The 26,234-nt window shown below is 43.7% G+C and overlaps 1 protein-coding gene across 5 annotated transcripts in view; it reads right to left on the reverse strand.

The window, feature by feature from the left end:
- The window catches only part of LOC134344020 (inositol-tetrakisphosphate 1-kinase-like), a 314,618-nt gene that overhangs the window by 243,852 nt on the left and 44,532 nt on the right, over positions 1-26,234 (reverse strand). For 3 of the 5 annotated variants that reach the window (XM_063043114.1, XM_063043133.1, XM_063043124.1), the window contains exon 3: positions 24,430-24,454. The exons of 1 other annotated variant lie outside the window; for it this stretch is intronic. In XM_063043114.1, coding sequence (XP_062899184.1) covers positions 24,430-24,454 — 25 coding nt within the window. Of the gene's footprint in view, positions 1-4,860; positions 4,903-24,429; positions 24,455-26,234 lie in introns of those variants that run through there. One more of the 5 variants, XM_063043143.1, reaches the window with a different exon arrangement.

A 26,234-nucleotide genomic window follows, 5' to 3' on the forward strand; every position in this document is an offset into this window, starting at 1 on the left:
CACATATACTCTGTCTAGGCCTTTCAACATTCAAAAGATTTCAATGTGATCCGTCCTCATCTTTTTAAATTCCAGCAAGTACAGACCCAGAGCTATCAAATGTTTCTGGTATGATAACCCTTTCATTCCCAGAATCATGCTTGTGAAGCTCCTCTGAATCCCCTCCAAAGCCAGCACAGCTTTTCGTAGTTAAGGAGCCCAAAACTGCTCACAATATTTAAGGTGAGGCCTCACCAGTGCCATATAGAGCCTCAGCATCACATCCCTGCTCTTATATTGTTGAAATGAATACGAACATTGCATCTGCCTTCTTCACCACCATTCAACCTGCAAGTTAACCTTTAGGGTGTTCTGCACAAGGACTCCCAAGTCCCCTTGCATCTCAGAATTTTGGATTTTCTCCCCATTTAGAAAATAGCCTGCACATTTATTTTTTTCTACCAAAGTGTTGACTATGCATTTTCCAGCATTGTATTTCATTTGCCACTTTCTTACTCATTCTCCTAATCTGTCTATGTCCTTCTGTGGCCTACCTGTTTTCTCAGCACACCAGCCCCTCCACCAAGCTTCGTATCATCCGCAAACTTGACAAAAAGCCATCTATTCCATCATCTAAACCACTGACATACAGCATAAAAAGAAATGGTCTCAACACCAACCCCTGCAGAATATCACTACTCACTGGTAGCCAACCAGACAAGGATCCTTTTATTCCCACTCGCTGCCTCCTACCAATCAGCCAATGCTCCAACCATGTTAGTAATTTTCCTGTAATACCATGGACTCTTAACTTGGTAAGCAGCCTCATAAGTGGCACCTTGTCAAAGGCCTTCTGAAAATCCAAATATTCGCCTTCCACTGCATCACCTTTATCCATCCTGCGCATAGTCTCCCAAAGAATTCCAACAGATTCATCAGGCAAGATTCTTCCTTAAGGAAACCATGCTGACTTCATCCTATCTTGCCCTGTGCCACCAAGTACTCCATAACCTCATCCTTAACAATTGACTCTAACATTTTCCCAACCACTGAGGTCAGGTTAATTGGTCTGTAATTTCCTTTCTGCTGCCTCCCTCCTTTCTTAAAGTGGAGAGACATTTGCAATTTTCTAGTCCTCCAGTCCAATAATTCTTGAAGGATCATTACTAATGCCTCTGCAATCTCTACCTCTAACTCTTTCAGAACGCTTGGATGCAGTTCATCTGGTCCGGGTGACTTATGTACCTTTAGGTCTTTCAGCTTTTTGAGCACCTTCTCCCTTGTAATAGTAACTGCACTCACTTCTCTTCCTTGAATCCTTTCAACATCTGGCACACTGCTAGTGTCTTCCACAGTGAAGACTGATGCAAAATACTCATTTAATTCAACTGTCATCTCCTCGTCCCTCGTTATTATTTCTCTGGCCTCATTTTCTAGCGGTCTCATCTCTCTTATTTTTTACCTACTTGAAAAAGCTTTTACATTCCAATTTGATATTGTTTGCGAGCCTACTTTCATATTTCATCTTTTCCCTCCTAATGATTCATTTAATTGTTTTCTGTAGCTTTTTAAAAGCTTCCCAATCCTCCGTCTTCCCACTAAATTTTGCTTTGTTGTATGCCCTCTCTTTTGCTTTTACATTCACTTTGACGTCCCTTGTCAACCACAGTTGTATTATTTCACCATTTGAGTATTTCTTAGTTTCTGGAATACATCTATATTGCACCTTCCTCATTTCCCCAAAAACACACAACATTGCTGCTCTACTGTCATCCCTGCCAGCATCTCCTTCCAATTTACTTTGGCTAACTCCTACATACCACTGTAATTTCCTTTACTCTACTGAAATACTGCTACAGGCTTTACTTCCTCCCTATCAAATTTCAAGTTGAAGTCAATCATATTGTGGTCATTGACTCCATAGGGTCCTTTACCTTCAGCTCCCCAATCACCTCTGGTTCACTGCATAACATCCAATGCAGTATAGCTGATCTCAACAACAAACTGCTCACAAAGCCATCTCAGAGGCATTCAACAAATTCACTGTCTTGGGATCCATTACCATCCTGATTTTCCTGATCTACATGCATGTTAAAATTTCCCATGACCATCATAGCATTGAACCTTTGAAACACCTCTTCTATTTTCCGTTGTAATCTGTAGTCCACATCGCAGCTACTGTTAGGAGGCCTGTGTATAACTGCCATCAGGGTCCTTTTACCCTTGCAGTTTCTTAACTCAACACAAGGATTCAACATCTTCTGATCCTATGTCACATCTTTCTACTGATTTGATGCCATTCTTTACCAGTAGAGCCACACCACCCCCTCTGCCGACCTTCCTATCCCTCCGATATAACATGTAACCTTGGACATTCAGCTCCCAACTACAACCATCCTTCAGCCACGATTCAGTGATGGCCACAACATCATACCTGGCAATCTGTAAAAGTGCAACAAAATCATCCACCTTATTTATTCTACTCTGTGAAGAGACATTACACTGATTACTCTATTTGCTACCCTATTTGATTCTGCATTCCTAATGCACTGATACCCACCCTGCTGGCTACAATTATGTTCTATCATCTGCCTGCCCTTCCTGACAGACTGACTGCATACATGTTAAGAGAGTTGATTTCGGATACCTGTAGACAGGATGTTCATCTGTGCTTGTTTTTAAACCATCATCCTATCCTGTGTCCCTTCACTCCAGTTCACACCACCTTGCCAAATTAGTTTAAACCCTCCCCAACAGTTCTAACAAACCTGCCCATTGGTTCCCCTTGGGTTCTGGTGCAACCCGTCAATTTTGAACAGGTCAACCTCTCCCAGAAAGAATCCCAATGATCCAAGAACCTGAAGCCCTGCTCCCTGCACAAGTTTCTCAGCCACATATTAATCTCCAAAATCGTCCTGCTTCTACCCTCACTGGTGTGTAGCACAGGAGGCAATCCAGACATTACTACCCGGGAGGTCCTGCTCATCAGTTTTCTACCTAGCTCTCTAAATTCTCTCTTCAGGACCTCTTTGCTTTTCCTTCCTGTGTCATTGGTACAGACATATATCCTCCCCCTCTAAAATGCTGTGGACGCAATCCGAGATCTTCCTGATCCTGGCAACTGAGAGGGGACATACCATCCCATTTGCATTCACCGAACCTCCTGTCTGTTCCTCTATCACCACCCCTCCCCTCTTCCCCTTCTACACTACAGACCCATACTCTGTGCCAGTGACCCGGTCTCCATGGCATTCCCCTGGGAGGTCAACCCCCATACAGTATCCAAAATGGTAAACATTTGACCATGAACTTGATCTGGAGATATATGCACAGATCATACCTGGGCAAATTGAGATGTCAGTTTAAGAAAATGCTTGGAATCCCAGGTTTAATAAACAGAGGCAGAACTATTGCCTAAAACTAGTAACACACTCGCTTGATCACCATTGGATCATTGTGTCAGCTGTGGCCAACCAACTTTCTGAAAGATGAAAAAGATCTATTGAGGTTTACAGGGGACGATGGACTTTGGTCTGTGAGTATTCTCCTGGGAACAGAGCTTTGCTCAGAGGAACCTGATAGTGATATGAAAGATCATAAAGATCATAGACAAAGCTGACAGAAGAAAACTTTCCCAAGTTCAAGTTCAGTTACCATTCAACCCTACATGAATATATCCAAAACGAAACAGCCAATTGCCAAACTAGGGGACACAAAATTAAAGTAATTGGCAAAATAAACGAAGTTATATAGTAAAAGAATACTACAGCACAGAAACAGGCCCCTTGGCCCATCTAGTCTGTGCCAGCTATTCATCTGCCTAGTCCCATCAACCTGCATCCAGACCCTAGCCCACCATATACCTCCCCAAATGTCTCTTAAATGTTGACATCAAACCTGCACCCACCACTTGCTCTAGCAGCTCATTCCACACTCTCACCACCCTCTGAGTGAAGAAGCTCCCCCTCATGCTCCCCTTAAACTTCTCACCTTTCATCCCACTAATTCTAGTTAGAGTAGTGCAAGAAAATTTGTATCTGCATCAATTACAGAAATGCAGAAACCATGCCCAAATAAGTTCTACTAATAACGAGAAGTTAAATGGATCTGCAAAAGATTGTGACTTCTACAGTCAATAGTGGGAAGAAACACTGTAGGATGGAAGGCTTTCTATGGCACAGACAATGTACAGTGGCAGCTCACTCTAAATGGTATTAAGCACAGAAAAGAGAACTGATGCTAACTAAGCTGTGAATGACGGATATAATGGAGCAGCAAATCATACGACCCTGATGCTCTGAAGGTGAAAGCAGGGCGGCCAAAGACATGGTTAAAAATGGGATCTAGAAATGCAGACCACCAAGATGGAGATAGAAATACAAATTGGAAATCAAACAGCTGGCTTTGAGCTTGGCAATGTTAATCTAAAGGAAGTTCCCACTCAGTAACAACAAAGAATGGTAGATTAATAAATAGGTGTGGAGTCAAAAGTATAGATAAATGCAGAACTAAGCAAATTGCCTGGATATTCTTTCCAATATTATATACAACCGTTATCGAGAAGAGAGCTCACTCTATTTTTTTTTACAGTGATACTGTGCCAGTTGGTCCATCAACATGTGAAATCAGTAATGTTTTCCAATTATAATCACTTGTTCAAAAACCACAGCAGCTTCTCTCTGCCAATTGCCAACAATTTTACCACATCCCAGTTCAGCTTTCCTATTCCGAATGGCATGATGCTGAACTTTGAAAACATTCAGAAATTCCACATCAGACTGTTAAAAATGTGCATCAACAGTATTCTGAAGACCTTCACGAGCAATTAACACTCAGGTTTCCTCAGAGATAACTAGAATTCAAAAGAAAAATGTATCTCACCACAGCAAACAACATTCCGTGAGTCATAGTTGGCACATTACACAATTAGTGTTTATCCCACTCCCATTAGGGAGGAAGCTACATAGCATTAACGCCAGGACCACTCGACTCAAAAACAGTTACTTTCCCCTAAGCAGTAAGGCTGATCAACACCTCCGCCCACTAACCCACCCACCACACCCCCAGCCACCACTACTTTATCATTTCCCGTCAGTCACCTTATATACAGACACTCCTGTACCAAGTGTCACTTTATATACCGGCTATTTTATTTATTTATAGTTACTGTGTATTTTTATTATTCTGTTCTTTCTCTTACTGTGTTTTTTTTTAAATCCTGCATCAGACGCAGAGTAACAATTATTTCATTCTCCTTTACACTTGTGTACTGGAAATGACATTAAACAATCCTGAATCACAATCAGCACATTGCAGAACGGTTACGTGCATGTGGGTACGTAGCTACCATGCACAATTAAAGCAGTTTCCAAGCACCACCCACTTCGTACTATTTTGGTATCCAATGACATCATGCCATGGCAGGACAGGCTTCAATTAAAACTTCAACCGTTAACTTGCTAATTATGTATTGTATTCAGTTTAACTCTCAAATATTCCAATGGATGAGTGCTCTCTTGCTGCAAACACTGGTTCCTTTAGTCTCACATCCAATTACAATGGCTCGTACCAGACTTGCTTCCCCATGGAGCTTGAAAGAATGGCACAAGCCATTGTAATTAACATGCCACAAAAATGTGGCACTCATCATTAAGGACCCCCATTGCCAGGATATGCCCTCTTCTTATTGCCACCATCAGGAAAGAGGCACAGGAGCCTGAAGACACACACTCAGTGTTTCAGGAACAACTTCTTCCCTCCTGCCATCAGATTTCTGAATGGACAATGAACACTACCTCATCATTTTTTTCTCTATTTGCACGACTTGCTTAATTTTATACAGTACTTACAAATGTCTTAGACACACGTAAAAAAAATTCTGTAAAGCAAAGATGCTTCCAAAAACAATGAAATGAGAAGTTTCTAATCATCAGAAAAATTACCATAAAGAGTAGTAAGTAGTTAAAAAACTAAATCAAATCAGTATTTGGTGTGAGCACCCTTTGCCTTTAAAACTTCATCATTTATAATGCTGTGCAGTTTTATAAAAAAAGATCAGCTGGTAGAATGTTCCAAGTATCTTGGAGAACTTGCCACAGTTCTTCTACAGACTTCAGATATCTCACTTGCCTCTGTCTCTCTAGGTAATCCCAGACAGCCTCAGTGTTGTTGAGAGCAGAACTCTATGGAGGCTAGACCATTTCCTCGTTCTTCATTTCGCTGAAGATAGTTCTTTATGACCTTGGCTGTGTGTTTGGGCAATTGTCCTGCTGCAGGATGAAGTTGGACCTGCTTAGGTGCCTCCCTACACGTTCTGAGTGATGGATGAGAATCTGCTTATCCTTCGCAGCATTGAGAATTCTATTAATTCTGACCAGATCACCAACTCCTTCTGCAGAAATGCAGCCCTCAACCTGCAGGGAATCTCCACCATGCTTCACTGGTTAGTTGCAGACACATGCAATGCTCTCCAACTTTTTTTATGGACAAACTGCCTCCTGTTTGAGACAAAAATTTAAAATTTTGACTCATCAGTCCACAGCGCTTGCTGCCATTGCTCAGCACTCCAGTCCCTGAGTTATTAGTGTGTGGGTTTGCCCCTCAGCTTTGTTTCCACTTTGGAGAAATGACGCTTTGGCAGCAACTCCGACACGATGGGCACTTCTGACAAGACTTCTCTGGACTGTAGAGGGGTGTACTTGGGTTCCGGTGGTTGAAGGACATCAGGTTGATCCATCTCTTGTCGGTTACACTCAGCTTCCGTGGCTGACCACTTGCCCATTTCTTTGTGTTTCTTCAGAAGAGCTTGGGCAAACTCCTGTCTGCTGCGAAACTTCTGCTTGGGAGAGACCTTGCTACTGCAGGTTGACCACCTTCTGTCATGTTGCTTTGCTCACTCTTGCCATGATGTAAGGATTGATGATTTGAAGGTTAAACCGTCACATCTGCCACACCCTCACCTTTTAGTTTGCTTGTCCTATACAGTCTGATTTCTTCTACACCAATTTCTGTTTCAGTGAATCAATTTAGTTCATTCAACTCATTATGCCAATGATCATTAGCACCTGTTTGATATTTGTTTAATCGTGCACTGGACCATATACTTACACAGTAAGTTTTTATTTGGAAAATGGTCTAGTACTACACCTCCTCCCCCACTACTATTCCAGGCGCTAAACAGTCTTTCCAGGTGAGACGACACTTCACTTGTGAGTCTGTTGGGGTCATTTACTGTATACAGTAGTCCTGGTGTGGCCTCCTATATAAATCACTGAGACCGGGCATAGATTGGGAGACCGCTTCGCTGAGCATTTACGGTCTGACCGCCAGAAAAAGCAGGATTTCCCAGTGGCCACTCATTTTAAATCCACTTCCCATTCCCATTTTGATATGTCCATCCATGGCCTCTTCCACTATCATGATGAGGCCACACCTAGGTTGGAGGAGCAACACCTTATATTCCATTTGGGTAGCCTCCAACACTGATTTCTCAAACTTCCAGTACTGTCTCCCACCCCATCCCCCTTTCACCCTTTCCCCTCCCTCACCCCTTGCCTGCCCATCACCTCCCTCTGGTACTTCTTCTGCCCCCCCCTTTCTTTCTTCCATGGCCTTCTGCCTCTCTCACCAATCAACTTCCCAGCTCTTTACTCCAACCCCCCCACCTCCAGGTTTCACCTGTCACCTGGTGGTTCTCTCTGCCCTCCTCCCACTTTTCAAATCTACTCCTCAGCTTTTACCTCCAGTCCTGCCGAAGGGTCTCAGCCCAAAACGTCAACTGTACTCTTTCCCATAGATCCTTCCTGACCTGCTGAGTTCCTCCAGCGTTCTGTGTGTGTTGCTCGGACTTGCAGCATCTGCAGATCGTCTCTTATTGTGATTTGACTATTGCTTTCTTCAACAAAATACAAAGATTTCTCTGTAACATTTAATTTTGGGGAAAATGAAAGTTGGAAATCTAAAATTTGCTCTGTAAAAAATGAATTACAAAAGAAAATAAAATCAAAAAGCTAGGATGTCCAAGACTTTTGCACAGTACTGTATACATTCTTATCGAAATTTATAGTTTTTAAAATTATGTATTGCAATTTACTGCTGCTGCAAAACAACAAATTTCATATCTGCTAGTCATATTAAACCTGATTCTGAGGAACCATAAAGCTAGAGGTTAGCACAGGACATACAATGACCAACACTCATTTAATAGATATAGGCTTGGCTAAAGGACAGCCTGTAGATACAAATGAGCAAGCTCACTTGCTGAGGCTGGCTGCTCTTCTCACATCTACACCTCTCCTGTCCAGTGAGATACTGTACACTCCACGCACTGGTTTTGTTCATTTCTGATTTATGAACTGCTCAAGTTATGAATGGTTCTCAAGAACAGGACACCACCAATAACAACAAGCAGTTGAATGGTCTAACCAGATCTCAATCTCTCACAGCTAAAGCATCAATGTTACAATGAAGGAGCTATTTACTGTCTTGTGGGAGATGTCTGGTTTTCAAGAATGGAACCCTGTAGTAACATGAAGAGTCCCTGTAACAATAATACCACTGAAAATCTCAAGTTAACCCATTCCCATTCATTTTCCTTTCCCAAAGACAATAACTGAGGTACATTTCCATCAGATAAAAACAGCCTTCAACACTCAGATGGTCAGACTGCACAGCATCAGTACTGACAATGAATATAGTCCCATCCTGACTAGCTCAAGCTAACAGCAACTCTGGTGAATCTTCCACATAGCTTCCGTCTCCTGCACCAACTCCCTGCCCAAGCTAGTTACGGCCAATAACAGCACCCAGATGAATGCTTTAACCCATCACAAACTAGGAGGTAAACAAGAGAGTTTACTGGAACAATGTTACAAGAGGGGAGATGTTTATTGACTTCTGGGAGATTTCTGCATTTGACAAGAAGCAGCAGCTTCTTCGGCTCCCAATAATGGTGGAAGTTTTAAATTCTAAGATGGAGTTTCAAAGTTTCTAGACAGGGAATTTAGCCAACCAAAGATATTTATTGTAGTTTTTAATTATTGTGTTAACTTATATTGTGTTGCATCAGAGCTGGAATAACAATTATTATTCCATTCTTCTTTACACTTTGTACTGGAAATGACATTAAACAATCTTGAATCTTGAAGCTGACTTTATCCAACTCATTATTGAAAACCCTACTCACCATCCAGTAAAATACATTTGCTAAACAGCTCTCCCTCCCATCTCCCCCTCCCTCCCATACACAAATTTCCCAGCCATGGCTCAGCAAGCAGTACAGAAAATTGGATCCTGATTCAATGGCTTTCAAAAGATGGCAACATTATGATTAGTACTTGGATTTAAAAGGAATAGGGGAAAATAGCCAAAATAAACACACTAAAAATCTTGCTTCACTGACCCCTTGTTGATGTGCTGGATTTCACTTGAGGCAATAAGATGGGACTATTTATTACTTCACGTGTATAAAGTCTAGATCGCCCAAGGACGCCCATTAATAAAGTTGCATGACTGAGGCACACACAAAGGATACACACTCAACACACAAGACCGGAGAATGAAAGGGCGCTTAAATCAGCCAGCTCTGCTCAGTCCAAAGTTTGAAGATAATAAAGTCAAATTTGGCAATTTTCCTTCAAAGTTCCCCCACATTAAAAGTAAAGGAGAAACAATGTTAGAACAAGCCTTATAGGATAGTCTTGAGTGTGTGAGTCCAGAGTCAAGGCAATGGAGCAACCTATCCTCTGTTCCACTCTCCTAAAAATACATAATGTTACAAACACAAGATATTTTGTGTTATACTCAATGATATACTTACAAAGTATAGGCAATATCACTTCTTTATTGCCACATTCCAGGAAAGCACTGAAAGAAATTGAAAATGCCAATATTTATTGCACACAATATTAAATTTTAAAAGGTGAGCCTTAGTGAATCATAAACCAGCGGCCATCCATTTGTAAATCCTGTAGGAATGCGCACGGTGAGCATTAGATTCCACCTCTGGCTCATTTGTGCTGTGCACAAATCATGGACAAATCAATAAAAGTGGAACTTGGCCTCAAAGTCACAATACAAACAAACTGAAAGACTAATGAAGGCATTGAACCAGCACAGAATACTCATTCACATCAGTTCTGCCTGATCCACATCCCTGAATAGGCACAGCTAGAAACTCCAAAGCCCTGCTTCTATTTGTTAAACTTTGGGCAGGAATACTCCAGCTGCCAACACAATCGATTAAAATATTGATAATGATTTGTGCGTCATCAAAGAGTCATAAAACACTACACCGGCTCTTCAGCCCAACTCGTCTGTGCACTATATCCTCCATTGTCAAGGAAAAGCATCATTCCTTCAAAACTATGCAAGTGTTTAAACAGGTTCTTAAACTTGGCCCAGTCAGAAGTATATTTATTATCAAAGCATATATACCATATACAACCAGAGAATCAGCCTCTCGCAGGCAGCCACAAAACAAAGAACCACAATTCACAGTTCACCAGATTGATTCCTGGGATGGCAGGTCTTTCATATGAAGAAAGACTGGATGAACTGGGCTTGTACTCGTTGGAATTTAGAAGATTGAGGGGGGATCTGATTGAAACGTATAAGATCCTAAAGGGATTGGACAGGCTAGATGCGGGAAGATTGTTCCCGATGTTGGGGAGGTCTAGAACGAGGGGTCACAGTTTGAGGATAGAGGGGAAGCCTTTTAGGACCGAGGTTAGGAAAAACTTCTTCACACAGAGAGTGGTGAATCTGTGGAATTCTCTGCCACAGCAAACTGTTGAGGCCAGTTCATTAGCTATGTTTAAAAGGAAGTTAGATATGGCCCTTGTGGCTACAGGGGTCAGGGGGTATGGAGGGAAGGCTGGGTTCTGAGTTGGATGATCAGCCATGATCATAATAAATGGCGGTGCAGGCTCGAAGGGCCGAATGGCCTACTCCTGCACCTATTTTCTATGTTTCTATGTTTCTAATTGAATCCACAAAAGAACACACACAAAGACCAACAAACATCCAATATGCAAAAAAACCGAGCAAACAATAAAAAAGAAAACAAATAGTGCACAGAACATGAACCACTGTCTCCGAAAGTGAGCCCACAGCCACCGAACCAACACAGCGCTGAGGCAAGTGAAACCAAACATCCCGACACACGGAGGATCTACGTCCAATCCTAAATTATTGTTACAGCTTTCAAAAGATTATGGAACGTTACTTTTCCTTTAAGGCAACGAGAAACTGCAGATGCAACAAGCAGCCAGCTGGAGTAACCTGGTGGCCGAGCAGCATCCATATGGGGCAAAGAATCGTCAATGTTTCTGATCAAAACCCTGAATTACGACTGAGGGGAGAACGAAGGTGGCCAGTGTGAAGAGGAGAGAGAGGGAGTGAGTGAAAATCACAAAGAGGAGGGGTCCCAGAACAGATCCCTGCGGAACGCCAGTGGTCACCGACCTCCATGCAGAATACAAACCATCTACAACCAACCTTTACACGAGGAAATCTGCAGATGCTGGAAATTCAAGCAACACACACAAAATGCTGGCGGAACGCAGCAGGTCAGACAGCATCCACAGGAAGAAGCACAGTCGATGTTCCCATCATTCATTCTTTTTTTTTCCTCTCTCTGTCCCCCTCACAATAACTCCTTGCCTGCTCTCCATCTTCCTCTGGTACTCCCCTCCCCCTTTCTCCCTCCCTAGGCCTCCCATCCCATGATCCTCCCCCTTCTCCAGCCTTGTATCCCTTTTGCCAATCAACTTTCCAGCTCTTGGCTCCATCCCTCCCCCTCCTGTCTTCTCCTATCATTTCGGATCTCCCCCTCCCCCCTCAAATCCCTTATTAGCTCTTCCTTCAGTTAGTCCTGACGAAGGGTCTCGGCCCGAAACGTCGACTATACCTCTTCCTAGAGATGCTGCCTGGCCTGCTGCATTCACCAGCATTTTTTGTAATGACAGACTCGCCATTTGGGGGAAATTTCAACTACATCAACGCCCATTTCCAAATATTAGTTTGCAAATTAGCCTGTCACAGAAAGGTATATTCTGCTATTAACATTTCCAAATTCTGGAAATTGGACACAGAACAGTCAAATGTAGATTAGATCATGTGGAATTAAAATTGGAGTTTTGAAAACATGACATCACCCTGCTTATGAACAGGGGGTCAAGAAAGAAAAGATCAACAGGTCCTCTGAATTAAGAGGTTCCCTCTCTGCCAACTCTCCGAGTGCCCCTGCCAACTGCTTCTCTAATCCAGGGCTTCCCAACCTGGGCTCCACAGTCCCCTTGGTAGGTGTCCATGGTAAAAAAAAAGGTTGCAAACCCCTGATACATCTCAACCATCTTCCTTTTATGTCTCCCTCATTATATACCTCTCTTCTTCACCACCCCACCACATCTTACAAAGAGCAAGGACAAGGAGTGGGAACAAGGTGGAACAAGACATGGAAAGATCAAATCCAGAATGAATCTATGGTGAGGCCTCCACAGCTATCTGTGTCATTAGCATTTACAGTTTAATCTTGTTAGTGCGACACTTAATGCCCACTGAGGTTTACAAAATTATAGATGGACAGATAATCCCAAGTCTTTTTATTTCCAGGGCAGGGGAATGTAAAACTAGAGGGCACAGATGAGAAGGAATGAATGGGGGTAAATTTTCTACAGAGGGTGGAGCACAGCTGGAATGAGCAGCAAGAGGAGGCAGATGCAATTACATTTGGACAGGTACAGAGTTGGAGAAGGCACAGGCAGGTGCATGCCTTACATGGGCAAATGTGGCATTAGTGCAGACAGGAAATACGGTGGGCATGAGTGAGGCAAGACAAAATGGCCTCTTGCTGTGTTGTCTATTTCAATGATTCTATAGGTGAGTGTAGGCCTAGAAAGGCCAACCTCCCCACACACTAACACAAACAGTCCTTTCATTCTCGAAACCTGCCTTACAAACCTTCATTGAACTCCCTCAATGGTAAGCGATCGTTTTTTAATTAAGGGCACCAACAGTGCACACGATACACTGGCATGCTTTCACAAAGAGCCCACATAATCGTAGTATGATATCCTTGCTCCTGTATTCAGACATCCTCAGTGAAGGCCATAAACACCAATCACTTCTTAACTACTTGTTCATCGGTGTACAAGGCCGCCCAAGGCTCAGTCAATCCACATTTCCCTATCTATCACCATTTAAACAATGCACTACCCTTGTTTTATCTACCAGTTCTGATAACTGTGTTATATGGAGTTTGTCCACGCAATCGATTTGCCGAAGTCTCGAAGTCCCAAGTCCCATTCTCTCCCCATAGTCCAAGCCTGGAAATCTCCCAATCCTACTTAGTTTCTGTGTGGTTGGCAAACTTAGTAAGGTTGGATTTTGTTCCACATCATCAATATTCAGGCACTGATCCTTCCAAAGTTCAAAATCAATTTATTATCAAAGTACATGTACGTCACAGTATACAACCCTGAGATTCATTTTCCTGTGGGTATTCACAGTAAATACAAAGAAACACAATAGAATCAATGAAAACCCTCACACAACCAAGATAGGCAAACAACCAATGTGCAAAAAACAACAAACTGCGGAAATACAAATAGAAAAAAATGTAATAATGATAAATATCTAGAAGATGAGCTGTCCATGCCCCTCCCATTACTGCTTGCTATCCCAAGGGTCAGTTACTCCAATATGCCAATTCCTGTCATTCAGCCAATATTCTCAATTCATACCAGTATCCCATAGCTTTAATTCTGCACAGTAATATCTGAAATGGAAACTTATCAAAATCCAAATACAACATGTTGTATTTGGACGCAAACAACAGGAATTCTGCAGATGCTGGAAATTCAAGCAACACACATCAAAGTTGCTGGTGAACGCAGCAAGCCAAGCAGCATCTATAGGAAGAGGCGCAGTCGACGTTTCAGGCCGAGACCCTTCGTCAGGACTAACTGAAGGAAGAGTGAGTAAGGAATTTGAAAGCTGGAGGAGGAGGGGGAGATGCAAAATGATAGGAGAAGACAGGAGGGGGAGGGATAGAGCCGAGAGCTGGACAGGTGATAGGCAAAAGGGGATACGAGAGGATCATGGGACAGGAGGTCCGGGAAGAAAGACGGGGGGGGGGGGGTGACCCAGAGGATGGGCAAGAGGTATATTCAGAGGGACAGAGGGAGAAAAAGGAGAGTGAGAGAAAGAATGTGTGCATAAAAATGAGTAACAGATGGGGTACGAGGGGGAGGTGGGGCCTAGCGGAAGTTAGAGAAGTCAATGTTCATGCCATCAGGTTGGAGGCTACCCAGACGGAATATAAGGTGTTGTTCCTCCAACCTAAGTGTGGCTTCATCTTTACAGTAGAGGAGGCCGTGGATAGACATGTCAGAATGGGAATGGGATGTGGAATTAAAATGTGTGGCCACTGGGAGATCCTGCTTTCTCTGGCGGACAGAGCGTAGATGTTCAGCAAAGCGGTCTCCCAGTCTGCGTCGGGTCTCACCAATATATAAAAGGCCACATCGGGAGCACCGGACGCAGTATATCACCCCAGTCGACTCACAGGTGAAGTGATGCCTCACCTGGAAGGACTGTTTGGGGCCCTGAATGGTGGTAAGGGAGGAAGTGTAAGGGCATGTGTAGCACTTGTTCCGCTTACACGGATAAGTGCCAGGAGGGAGATCAGTGGGGAGGGATGGGGGGGACGAATGGACAAGGGAGTCGTGTAGGGAGCGATCCCTGCGGAATGCAGAGAGGGGGGGGAGGGAAAGATGTGCTTAGTGGTGGGATCCCGTTGGAGGTGGCGGAAGTTACGGAGAATAATATGTTGGACCCGGAGGCTGGTGGGGTGGTAGGTGAGGACCCGGGGAACCCTATTCCTAGTGGGGTGGTGGGAGGATGGAGTGAGAGCAGATGTACGTGAAATGGGGGAGATGCGTTTAAGAGCAGAGTTGATAGTGGAGGAAGGGAAGCCCCTTTCTTTAAAAAATGAAGACATCTCCCTCGTCCTAGAAAATGTCTTCATTTTTTAAAGAAAGGGGCTTCCCTTCCTCCACTATCAACTCTGCTCTTAAACACATCTCCCCCATTTCACGTACATCTGCTCTCACTCCATCCTCCCACCACCCCACTAGGAATAGGGTTCCCCTGGTCCTCACCTACCACCCCACCAGCCTCCGGGTCCAACATATTATTCTCCGTAACTTCCGCCACCTCCAACGGGATCCCACCACTAAGCACATCTTTCCCTCCCCCCCTCTCTGCATTCCGCAGGGATCGCTCCCTACACGACTCCCTTGTCCATTCGTCCCCCCCATCCCTCCCCACTGATCTCCCTCCTGGCACTTATCCGTGTAAGCGGAACAAGTGCTACACATGCCCTTACACTTCCTCCCTTACCACCATTCAGGGCCCCAAACAGTCCTTCCAGGTGAGGCATCACTTCACCTGTGAGTCGACTGGGGTGATATACTGCGTCCGGTGCTCCCGATGTGGCCTTTTATATATTGGTGAGACCCGACGCAGACTGGGAGACCGCTTTGCTGAACATCTACGCTCTGTCCGCCAGAGAAAGCAGGATCTCCCAGTGGCCACACATTTTAATTCCACATCCCATTCCCATTCTGACATGTCTATCCACGGCCTCCTCTACTGTAAAGATGAAGCCACACTCAGGTTGGAGGAACAACACCTTATATTCCGTCTGGGTAGCCTCCAACCTGATGGCATGAACATTGACTTCTCTAACTTCCGCTAGGCCCCACCTCCCCCTCGTACCCCATTTGTTACTCATTTTTATGCACACATTCTTTCTCTCACTCTCCTTTTTCTCCCTCTGTCCCTCTGAATATACCTCTTGCCCATCCTCTGGGTCACCCACCCCCCCGTCTTTCTTCCCGGACCTCCTGTCCCATGATCCTCTCGTATCCCCTTTTGCCTATCACCTGTCCAGCTCTCGGCTCCATCCCTCCCCCTCCTGTCTTCTCCTATCATTTTGCATCTCCCCCTCCCCCTCCAACTTTCAAATCCCTTACTCACTCTTCCTTCAGTTAGTCCTGACGAAGGGTCTCGGCCTGAAACGTCGACTGCGCCTCTTCCTATAGATGCTGCTTGGCCTGCTGCGTTCACCAGCAACTTTGATGTGTGATGTTGTATTTGGTCTATAATTCATTGTAGGTAGTGTCACAGGTAGATGGGGTCATCAAGAAAGGTTTTGGCACACTGGCCTTCTGTACTCAATACTGTGGTTTATGGTGTTAGGATGTTGTGAGGACTAATTTGGAGTATTGTGTGCAGTTTTGGTCCATTGATGGCAAGGATGTGCAGGACTATGGTTCTGATGCAGGTCATTGAGAGATGGGAACAGAGCTTAAATGCTTTGGCACAGGCTAGATGGGCTGAAGGGCTTACTTCTGCGCTGTACTGCTCAATGACTCTGTTCATGCGTCTCCCTCATCTATTCAACCAGTCACATCCCCAAACACTCAAAAGGGTTTGTCAGATATTATCCTTCTTCATCTGTTGACATTTCTCACAGCCTTGGAAAAGCACCTAAAAGACCCCTTCCATCCTGGACATTCTTTCATCTCCCTCTCCTAACGGACAGAAGATACAAAAAACTAAAATCTCATACCACCATGCTCAAGGACAGCTTCTAAACTTTGCAAAAAAAAAGCTTAAAAGTAGAGGGGTTCATTGCCCATTCAGAAATCTGATGGCAGTGGGAAAGAATGTGTTCCTGAATCATTGAGTGTACGGCTTCAGGCTCCTGCACCTAATTTGACAGATTCTGCACCCTCTACTGAAAGAAGTTCCTCCTCATTTCCATTCTAAAAGGATATCCCTCTATTATGAGGCTGTGTCCTCTGGTCTTGGACTCTCCCGCCACATGAAACATCATCTCCACTATTCACTATACCAATGCCTTTCACCAAGGCTTCAATGAGGTCTCCCCTCATTCTTCTGAATTCTAGTGAATACAGGCCCAGAGCCATCAAACGCCGTACATACTGAGATACAGCATGGAACAGGCTCTTCCAGACCTTCCAGCAACACTGCCCCAGCAACCTCCCAATTTAATCGGAGCCTAATCACAGATCAAGTTACTAACCTACCAACCAGTATGTCTTTGGATTGTGGGGTGGGGATGGGAGGAGAACTCATGCAGTCACAGGGAGAACTTATGAATTCCTTACAGGAACAGCTGGAACGGAATCTGCATCTGCCGTATTGTAAAGCACTGTGTTAACCACTTATGCTACCATGTCTAGCTCTTAATAAACGGCAAATCCAGGGAATGGGGAACCAGGGAAAAAAATTCAGGGGCAAACTTGAGCATTAACTTTCTCAGGTCCTACAACTTTGGCCTAATTATAACTGCAATATTTACAGTGCCTATAAAAAGTATTCACATCCTTGGAAGTTTTCATGTTTTATTGTTTTACAACATGGAATCAGTGGATTTAATTTGGCTTTTTTTTTAAACTGATCAACAGAAAAGGGCTCTTTCATGTCAAAGTGAAAAAAGATCTCTACAAAGTGATCCAAATTAATTACAAATATAAAACACAAAATAATTGATTGCACAAGTATTCATCCCCCTTAATATGACACATCAAATCATCACTGGTGCAGCCAACTGGTTTTTAGAAGTCAAATAATTAGTTAAATGGAGATCTGTTTTTGGAGACCTGTGTGCAGTCAATTGATTAGACACTTGTATCTGGAAGGTCCAACTTCTGGTGAGTCAGTATCCTGGCAAAAACTACACAATAAAGACAAAAAAAAAAAAGAACACTCCAAACAACTCTGTAAAAAGGTTATTGAACAGCACAAGTCAGGAGATGGATACAAGAAGATTTCCAAGTGACTGAATATCCCCTAGGGTACAGCTAAGTCAATCATCGAGAGATGGGAAGAATATGGCACAGCTGTAAAACTGATTAGAGCAGGCTGTCTTCAAAAACTGAACGACCACGCAAGAAGTGGACTAGTGTAGGAGGCCACCAAAAGACCTATGACAACGCTGGAGAAGTTACAAGCTTCAGCGACTGAGATGGGAGAGACCGTGCATACAACTGTTGTCCGGGTGCTTCACCAGTCGCAGCTTTATGGCAGCGTGGCAAAGAGAAAGCCACTGTTGAAAAAACAACTCACATGAAATCTCAACTAGAGTTTACCAGAAGGCATGGGAGAGACTCTGAAGTCAGCTGGAAGAAGGTTCTATGGTCTGATGAAACGAAAATTGAGCTCTTTGGCCATCAGACTGAATGCTATGTTTGGCGTAAGCCAAACACCACACATCATCAAAAACACACCATCCTTACTGTGAAGCATGGTGGTAGCTGCATCAGGCTGTGGGGATGCTTCTCTGCAGCTGGCCCTGAAAGGCTTGGGCGGCAGAGGGTAAAATGAATGCAGCAAAATACAGGGAAATCCTGGAGGAAAACCTGATGCAGTCTGTTGGAGAACTGCGACTTGGGAGAAGATTTATTTTCCAGCAAGACACTTTTCCCCAAGCACAAAGCCAAAGCTACACAGAAATGGGTTCAAAACAAAGTTACTGTCCCGAAGTGGCCAAGTCAGAGTCCAGACCTCAATCCAAATGAAAATTTGTGGCTGGACTTGAAGAGGGCTGTTCACTCACGATCCTCGTGCAATCTGACAGAGCTTGAGCAGCTTTGTAAAGGGGAAAAATTGCAGTGCCCAGACATGCAAAGCTGATAAAGACCTATCCACTCAGACTCCAGGCTGTAATTGCTGCTAAAGAGGCTGAATACTTTGCAATCAATTATTTTCATGAAAACTTCCAAGAGGGGTGAATACAGGCACTCTATTATTTCAAGAGGATACAATTTCAAAGTTCAAATTTATTATCAATATAAATCAAATAGAACCCTGAGATTTATCATCATCTCCTCACAATGAAATACAACAGAATCCATGTAAAACCATACACAATGACTGACAAACATTCAATTTGAAAAACAGGACAAATCCTGCAAATAGTAAAAAAGTAAACAGAAAACAGATGGAAGATGAACTGCAGAGTGCCTGGAAATAAGCCCACAGCAGCAGAGCACGTTCAGGGCGGAGGCGAGTGAAGCCGGTCCAGGAGCCCAGCAGGTGCAGGGCATCAACTGCTCCTGAATCTGGTGGCATAGGACCTTTCCCACGATGGTCATGGTGGCAGATGGCACTGAAAGCCTGTTTGTATCCGCTCTCATCCCGGACAATTTTAATCGGTGCAGAGTAACACGCGATTCTGCAGATGCTCTAAATCTTGAGTAAAACACACAACACTAAAGAAACAAAGGCAGCGCCTATGAAGCAGAAATATCTGTTGTTTATCCCCCTCCATAGATGCTGCCTGACTTGCTGAGTTCCTCCAGCATTTTGTGTGTGTTGTACAATTTGTCACTCTCATCCTGTTGTGCTCTGGTCGGTTGTGATTTGATTGCTCTTTGTTTCAATGGGGTTGACTGAAACAGCAATAAACTGGGCAGATTAACAGCAGCAAATAACCAAAGATTCAAATATTCAAAATACTTTTATTGTCGAAGCATGTATATCGTAAACGATACTCTGATTCGTCCTCCCACAGGTAGCTACAAAACGAAGACCACAATCGGTGCGGATTGGAAATAACATTTCCATCTCACTGACAATCAACACTGACACACCTCAGAGGTGTGTGCTTAGCCCCCTGCTCTACCTTCTGTATACACATGACTGTGTGGCTAGGCATAGCTCTAATGCCATCTATAAACTTGCTGCTGATACAACCATAGTTGGTAGAATCTCAGATGGTGATGAAGGGGCGTATCGGAGCGAGACATACCAAGTATTGGAGTGGTGTCACAACAACCTGGCACTCAACATCAGTAAGACGAAAGAGCTGATTGTGGACCATTGACACAGATAGGGATTCTGCCCCCCGCCACTCAACACCACTAACTAACACCGAGTGAGAGGGGTGTTTACCTTTTCACTACGTCTTGATTTAAAAGTCATATTTTAAATCATCTACCCAATCCAAACCTATATTTACTTGAAGTTGCCGTATGGGTTAAGTCTCCAGAACACCACAAGAAAATAAAAACATGCATTTATGTAATTGCTCTTCTCTTGTTTAGAACTCACTGAACCAGATCATGGGCGAAAGTCGAGTATAATCACCTCTTGTAAAGAAAGCCTGTGGGGTTCACTTACTCAGAGCTTTGGTTATATAACTCCACCACAGACAGTCCCAATCCAGTGGCAAAAGGAGGGCATGGGGCCCTCCCGTAATTACTCAGAACTACAGAAGCTCCAAAGGCCTCGTCCCTGGGAGAAGATGAGTTAAACCTGGAGATAACGTGGAAGACTGGCCCGGGACAGAGGACTCTGGTAGCTACTGTCGGCAGCCGATGCACCAATAGATGTGACTGGCTTAAGGAAGTTGATTGGATCAAAAATGACACCGGAATTTTTCTAAATTTAAACATGATATCGTTTGAGAAAACCACTGAAATGTGGTAGGAGGATTGGTCTCTTTCCAATTCAATAAAATGGACCTTCTGGCCATTAATGTAACAAATGCAATCATACAACAAGCTGAAGAGGATAAAGAGCTATGTTCCATCACTGAAGAGACTTGGAAGCCATTTATTCAACATTTTCATATGGTGTAGTTTGACCTTTAACAAATCCTTTTTATTAACTTAGAATATATGAATAGAGGAGTGGAGTTGACGACATTAATGAATGTATTCGATTTAATATATTGACTCAGCCCTGTTTTCTCCTGTTTGTTTTTTTGGGGGGTTTTTTGGGGGGTTTTCTTTGTGATTTTTTTTTCCCTTTTTTTTTCTCTTCATGATCAATTATATCTGGAGTTTGTAAGTCTATTACACTTGTACTATTACGCAAACAACAGGAATTCTGCAGATGCTGGAATTTCAAGCAACACACATCAAAGTTGTTGGTGAACGCAGCAGGCCAGGCAGCATCTCTAGGAAGAGGTACAGTCGACATTTCAGGCTGAGACCCTTCGTCAGGACTAACTGAAGGAAGAGTGAGTAAGGGATTTGAAAGTTGGAGGGGGAGGGGGAGATCCAAAATGATAGAAGAAGACAGGAGGGGGAGGGATGGAGCCAAGAGCTGGACAGGTGATAGGCAAAAGGGGATACGAGAGGATCATGGGACAGGAGGTCTGGGAAGAAAGACAAGGGGGGGGTGGGGACCCAGAGGATGGGCAAGGGGTATATTCAGAGGGACAGAGGAAGAAAAAGGAGAGTGAGAGAAAGAATGTGTGTATAAAAAAAAGTAACAGATGGGGTACGAGGGGGAGGTGGGGCCTTAGTGGAAGTTAGAGAAGTCGATGTTCATGCCATCAGGTTGGAGGCTACCCAGATGGAATATAAGGTTGGAGGAACAACACCTCCATTCCCAGAAAAATATATATTAACCCTTTCATTCCCAGAATCATCCTCATGAACCTCCTCTAGACTCTCTCCAATGACAACACATCTCTTCCTGAGATATGGGGCCCAAAACTGTTGATAATACTCCAAGTGCATAAGTTGATAAACCTCAGCATTATCCCCTTGATTTTGTACTTCCCAACAACATATTCCCCCTACCACTCTGTCCAAGTCCTGCTGCAATAGCATTGCTTCCTCAGCACTACCTACCCCTCCACCCATCTTCGTATCATCCACAACTTCGTCACAAGGCACCAACTCCATTATCTAAATCATTGACAAACAACGTGAAAAGTAGCAGTCTCAATTCTGACCCCTGAGGAACACCACCAGTCTCTGGCAGCAACCAGAAAAGGCCCCCTTTATTCTCACTCACAGCCTCTTGCCTGCAACGCTGTAGATTTTATCTTGTTAAGCAGCTTCATGTGAGGCACCTTATCAAATGCCTTCTGAAAATCCCGGTGAATGACATCATTGACTCTCCTTTCTCCACCCTGCTTGTTAATTCCTCAAAGAACTCTAACAGGCAAGATTTACCTTTACAGAAACCATGCTGACTTTGACTTATTTTATGATTAGTCTCCAAGTACCCCTTCACCTCATCCTTAATAATAGACTCCAACACTTTCCCAACCACTGAGGTTAGGCTAACTGGCCTATAATTTCCTTTCTTTTGCCTTCCTCCCTTCTTAAAGAGTGGAGTGACATTTGCAATCTTCCAGTCCTCCGGGACCATACCAGAATCAAGTGATTCTTGAAAGATCATGACCAATGCATCTGTTATCTCTTCAGCAACCTCTCTCAGGACTCTGGGATGTAGTCCATCTGGCCCAGGTGACTTATCCACCTTAAGACCTTTGAGTTTGCCTAGCACTTTTCCCTTTGTAATAGAAATGGCTCTCACTCCTGCTTCCTGATACTCACGGACCTCTGGCACACTGCGAGTGTCTTCCACGGTGAAGACTGATGCAAAGTACCCATTAAGTTCATCTGCCATTTCTTTGTCCCCCATTACTACCTCACCAGCATCATTTCCAGTGATCCAATATCAACTCTCACCTCCCTATTACTCTTACATAGGCTAGTTTGCCCTCCTATTCGTCTTTTCCCTTATAGCTTTTTTTAGTTGCCTTTTGTTGGATTTTAAAGGCTTTCCAATCATGCAACTTCCCACTCACTTTTGCTAGCTTATATGCCCTTTCCTTAGCTTTTATGCAGTCCATAACTTCCTTTGTCAGCCATGGTGGCCTACTCCTGCCATTCGAGAACAACTTCTTCTGTGGGACCTATCTATCCTGCGCTTTGTGAACTATTCCAGGAAACTTCAGCCTTCTCTGTTCTGCAATCATCCCCACCAGCATCCTCCTCCAATCCACCTGGGCAAGCTCCTCTCTCAAGCCTCTGTAATTCCCCTTAATTCCATTGCGATCCTGAAACATGTGCTTCTCCCTCTCAAATTGCAGTATTAATTCAATCATACCATGATCACTGCCTCCTTATAGGTTCTTTTACATTAAACTCCCTAATAAATCGGAGTTATTACATAACACCCAATCTACGGTACCCTTTCCCCACACAGGCTCAAGCACAAGCTGCTCTAAAAAGCCATCTACTGGGCATTCAACAAATGCCTTCTCTTGCAATCCGACACCAACTTGATTTTCCCAATCCTGTTACATATTGAAGTCCCCCATTATAATTATGTCATTATCCTTAATACATGTCTTTTCCAGCTCCCTTTGCAATCTCAACCCCACATTTTGGCTACTATTTGGAGGCCTATATATGATTTCCATAATGGGTTTTTTTTTACCCTTGCAGTTTCTTAACTCCACCCACAAAGATTCACAGAGCCACACCACCACCTATACCTTCCTGCCTGTCCTTTCGATATAAAATATATCCTTTGATGTGAAGCTCCCAACTACGGTCTTTCAGCCACGACTCAGTGATGCCCACAACGTCATACCGACCAATCTCAATTTGTGCCTCGAGTTCATCCACCTTATTCTGAAAGCTCGCACATTTAAATACAGCACCTACAGTGAGATCTATAGGTCAGGAAGGTGATTCTGCTACACTCTGCAGAGAGCAAAGGATGAAGCAGCACAGAAGTCATGGTCAGTCATCCACTGCGACCAGGGAGGACCCCGGTTTGTGACAACTACTAGTACAACTGAACACAGACTTTCGATGTCAAGATTGGAACTGTCCCAGTGCAACAGTTTTTCCACATTCAGAACTCTCCTGAATAGGTTTCCTCATCAGATACAACGGACAACCAACAATGTAATAACAATAAGCAGAATATAAATGATACCGTCAATGTAAAGATGAAAATTGTTCTTCCTCATCCTCCGCAGAAATACATAAAGTAGTTTAAACACACAGACCAACCATTACACAATCCCTCCATTCAAGCAAACTCTGAAAAGCTTCTTCCAACTTATTTACCTTCATTTTCAATGTGTCAGAGACAAAGACGTAGCTATGTCACCGCAGTCTTGTGGACGTTATAGAAGAAAGTTTATTAGTGTCAGATTGTTAGAGTGTTTTGGGGGTTCACACATGCTCCTCTCCCCCCTCCCCAAAGGCTGGCAGTGTATTTGTGATATGTTGTTGAATAAAAAGACTGCTTCATATCTACTGGTACCTCTCTCCAGTGACTTCCTTCTCGTAACAACACAATGACTACTAGAAATTGAGGTATCAGAAGTGCAAAAGACAACTCACGTCCTTCCTCCTATCAACATCTCATCATTGGCAACTCGAAAACAAGTTTTATTTCACGCCACCACACAACACTGTAAAAGCAAGGGTCGTCATCAACTGAGACAAAAAAAAGTCAGTGCAGACAATCAGGCATAATTCCTCTTGAAGCATCAATTCCATACAAGTCCACACTTGCTTTTTACTTACACATGACTAAACGCGAGTCAGCCAATCAAGTTGCAAAGTCTAGAATAAAGAAAGTGTGACTCACCGGCACCACGTCAATGCCTCTTTTCCTAGAAAAGAAACAACATAACATTCAGTGAAACAGTGTAGAGTAATAGTGAATAAATATTTATTTTAATTGCTTTATTTAACGGTTGCTGTGCAAGTAACAGCGATTCTGAAACTACTGTAATATGCTGAAAATCAGTCTCATTTGTTGTTGTTAAGAAGGGAAATCTGATCCGGACCAGACTTTACGAGTCTGCCTTCCTGTGAAGAATGCTGGGCCTACCTTTGACATTCACATGATACAAAGAAAACAAAAATTCTTTATCAGAAAAATATTTAGTGAAACAGATGGGTTTTTAATACAATTTGCCAACTTCATCATCCCCGATTCTTGTTTTTTAATTTATTGTTATTTTTAATTTAGATACAGTGCAGAACAGAGCCTTCTAGCAACGCCCAGCAACCTAGCTCAATCACAGGACAATTCACAACGACCAACTCAGCTACCAACTGGCAACACACACAAAATGCTGGAGGAACTCAGCAAGCCAGGCAGCATCTATGGGGGAAAAAAAAAGTACAGTTGATGTCTTGGCACAAAATGTCTGTACTTTTTTCCCCATAGATGCTGCCTGGCCTGCTGAGTTCCTCCAGCATTTTGTGTGTGTTGCTGGGACTTGCAGCATCTGCAGATTGTCAAGCAACACACATCAAAGTTGCTGGTGAACGTAGCAGGCCAGGCAGCATCTCGAGGAAGAGGTACAGTCGACGTTTCGGGCCGAGACCCTTCGTCAGGACTAACGAAGACCCAGCAACTTTTATGTGTGCTGCTTGAGATTCCAGCATCTGCAGATTTCCTTGTCCTGCAGATTGTCTCTCGTCTGTGAACCTACTAACTAGTACATCTCCAGACTGTGGGAGGAAACTGGAGCACCCACAGGAAACCGCAGCACCCAGAGGAAACCCACGAGTTCACGGGGTGGATGTACAAACTCCTTACAGTATGTGCCAAAATGGAACTCTGCCACCCCGAGCTGTAATAGTATCGCACTAACCGCTACTCTACAGTGACGTCACAAAACTTATTTAATTGACTGAATATTAATCCCCCATGGGATTCAACCAGAGCTCCAGAACAAGTTACTGGTTTATAACAGTAAACAACAGGAATTCTGCAGATGCTGGAAATTCAAGCAACACACATCAAAGTTGCTGGTGAACGCAGCAGGCCAGGCAGCATCTGTAGGAAGAGGTGCAGTCGACGTTTCAGGTCGAGACCCTTCATCAGGACTAACTGAAGGAAGAGTGAGTAAGGGATTTGAAAGTTGGAGGGGGAGGGGAATACCAGAATAGGCACGGAACATAGATTGTTCCATAAACCCAACAAAAAGGCAGGCATAGCTAGGACCCATACGGGTGCCCATAGCTACACCTTTAGTTTGGAGGAAGCGGGAGGAGCCAAAGGAGAAATTATTAAGAGTAAGGACTAATTCCGCTAGATGGAGCAGAGTGGTGGTAGAGGGGAACTGATTAGGTCTGGAATCCAAAAAGAAGCGTAGAGCTTTGCGACCTTCCTGATGGGGGATGGAAGTATATAGGGACTGGACATTCATGGTGAAAATAAAGCGGTGGGGGCCAGGGAACTTAAAATCATCGAAAAGTTTAAGAGCGTGAGAAGTGTCACGAACATAGGTCGGAAGGGATTGAACAAGGGGTGATAAAACAAGATAGAACAAAGGGTCCTAGCTATGCCTGCCTTTTTGTTGGGTTTGTGGAACAATCTATGTTCCGTGCCTATTCTGGTATCTGTCCCCCACTTTTCCTTCGCTACATCGACGACTG

The sequence above is a fragment of the Mobula hypostoma genome, chromosome 1 (genome assembly GCF_963921235.1).
Source record: "Mobula hypostoma chromosome 1, sMobHyp1.1, whole genome shotgun sequence".
Taxonomy (NCBI): Eukaryota; Metazoa; Chordata; class Chondrichthyes; order Myliobatiformes; family Myliobatidae; genus Mobula; species Mobula hypostoma.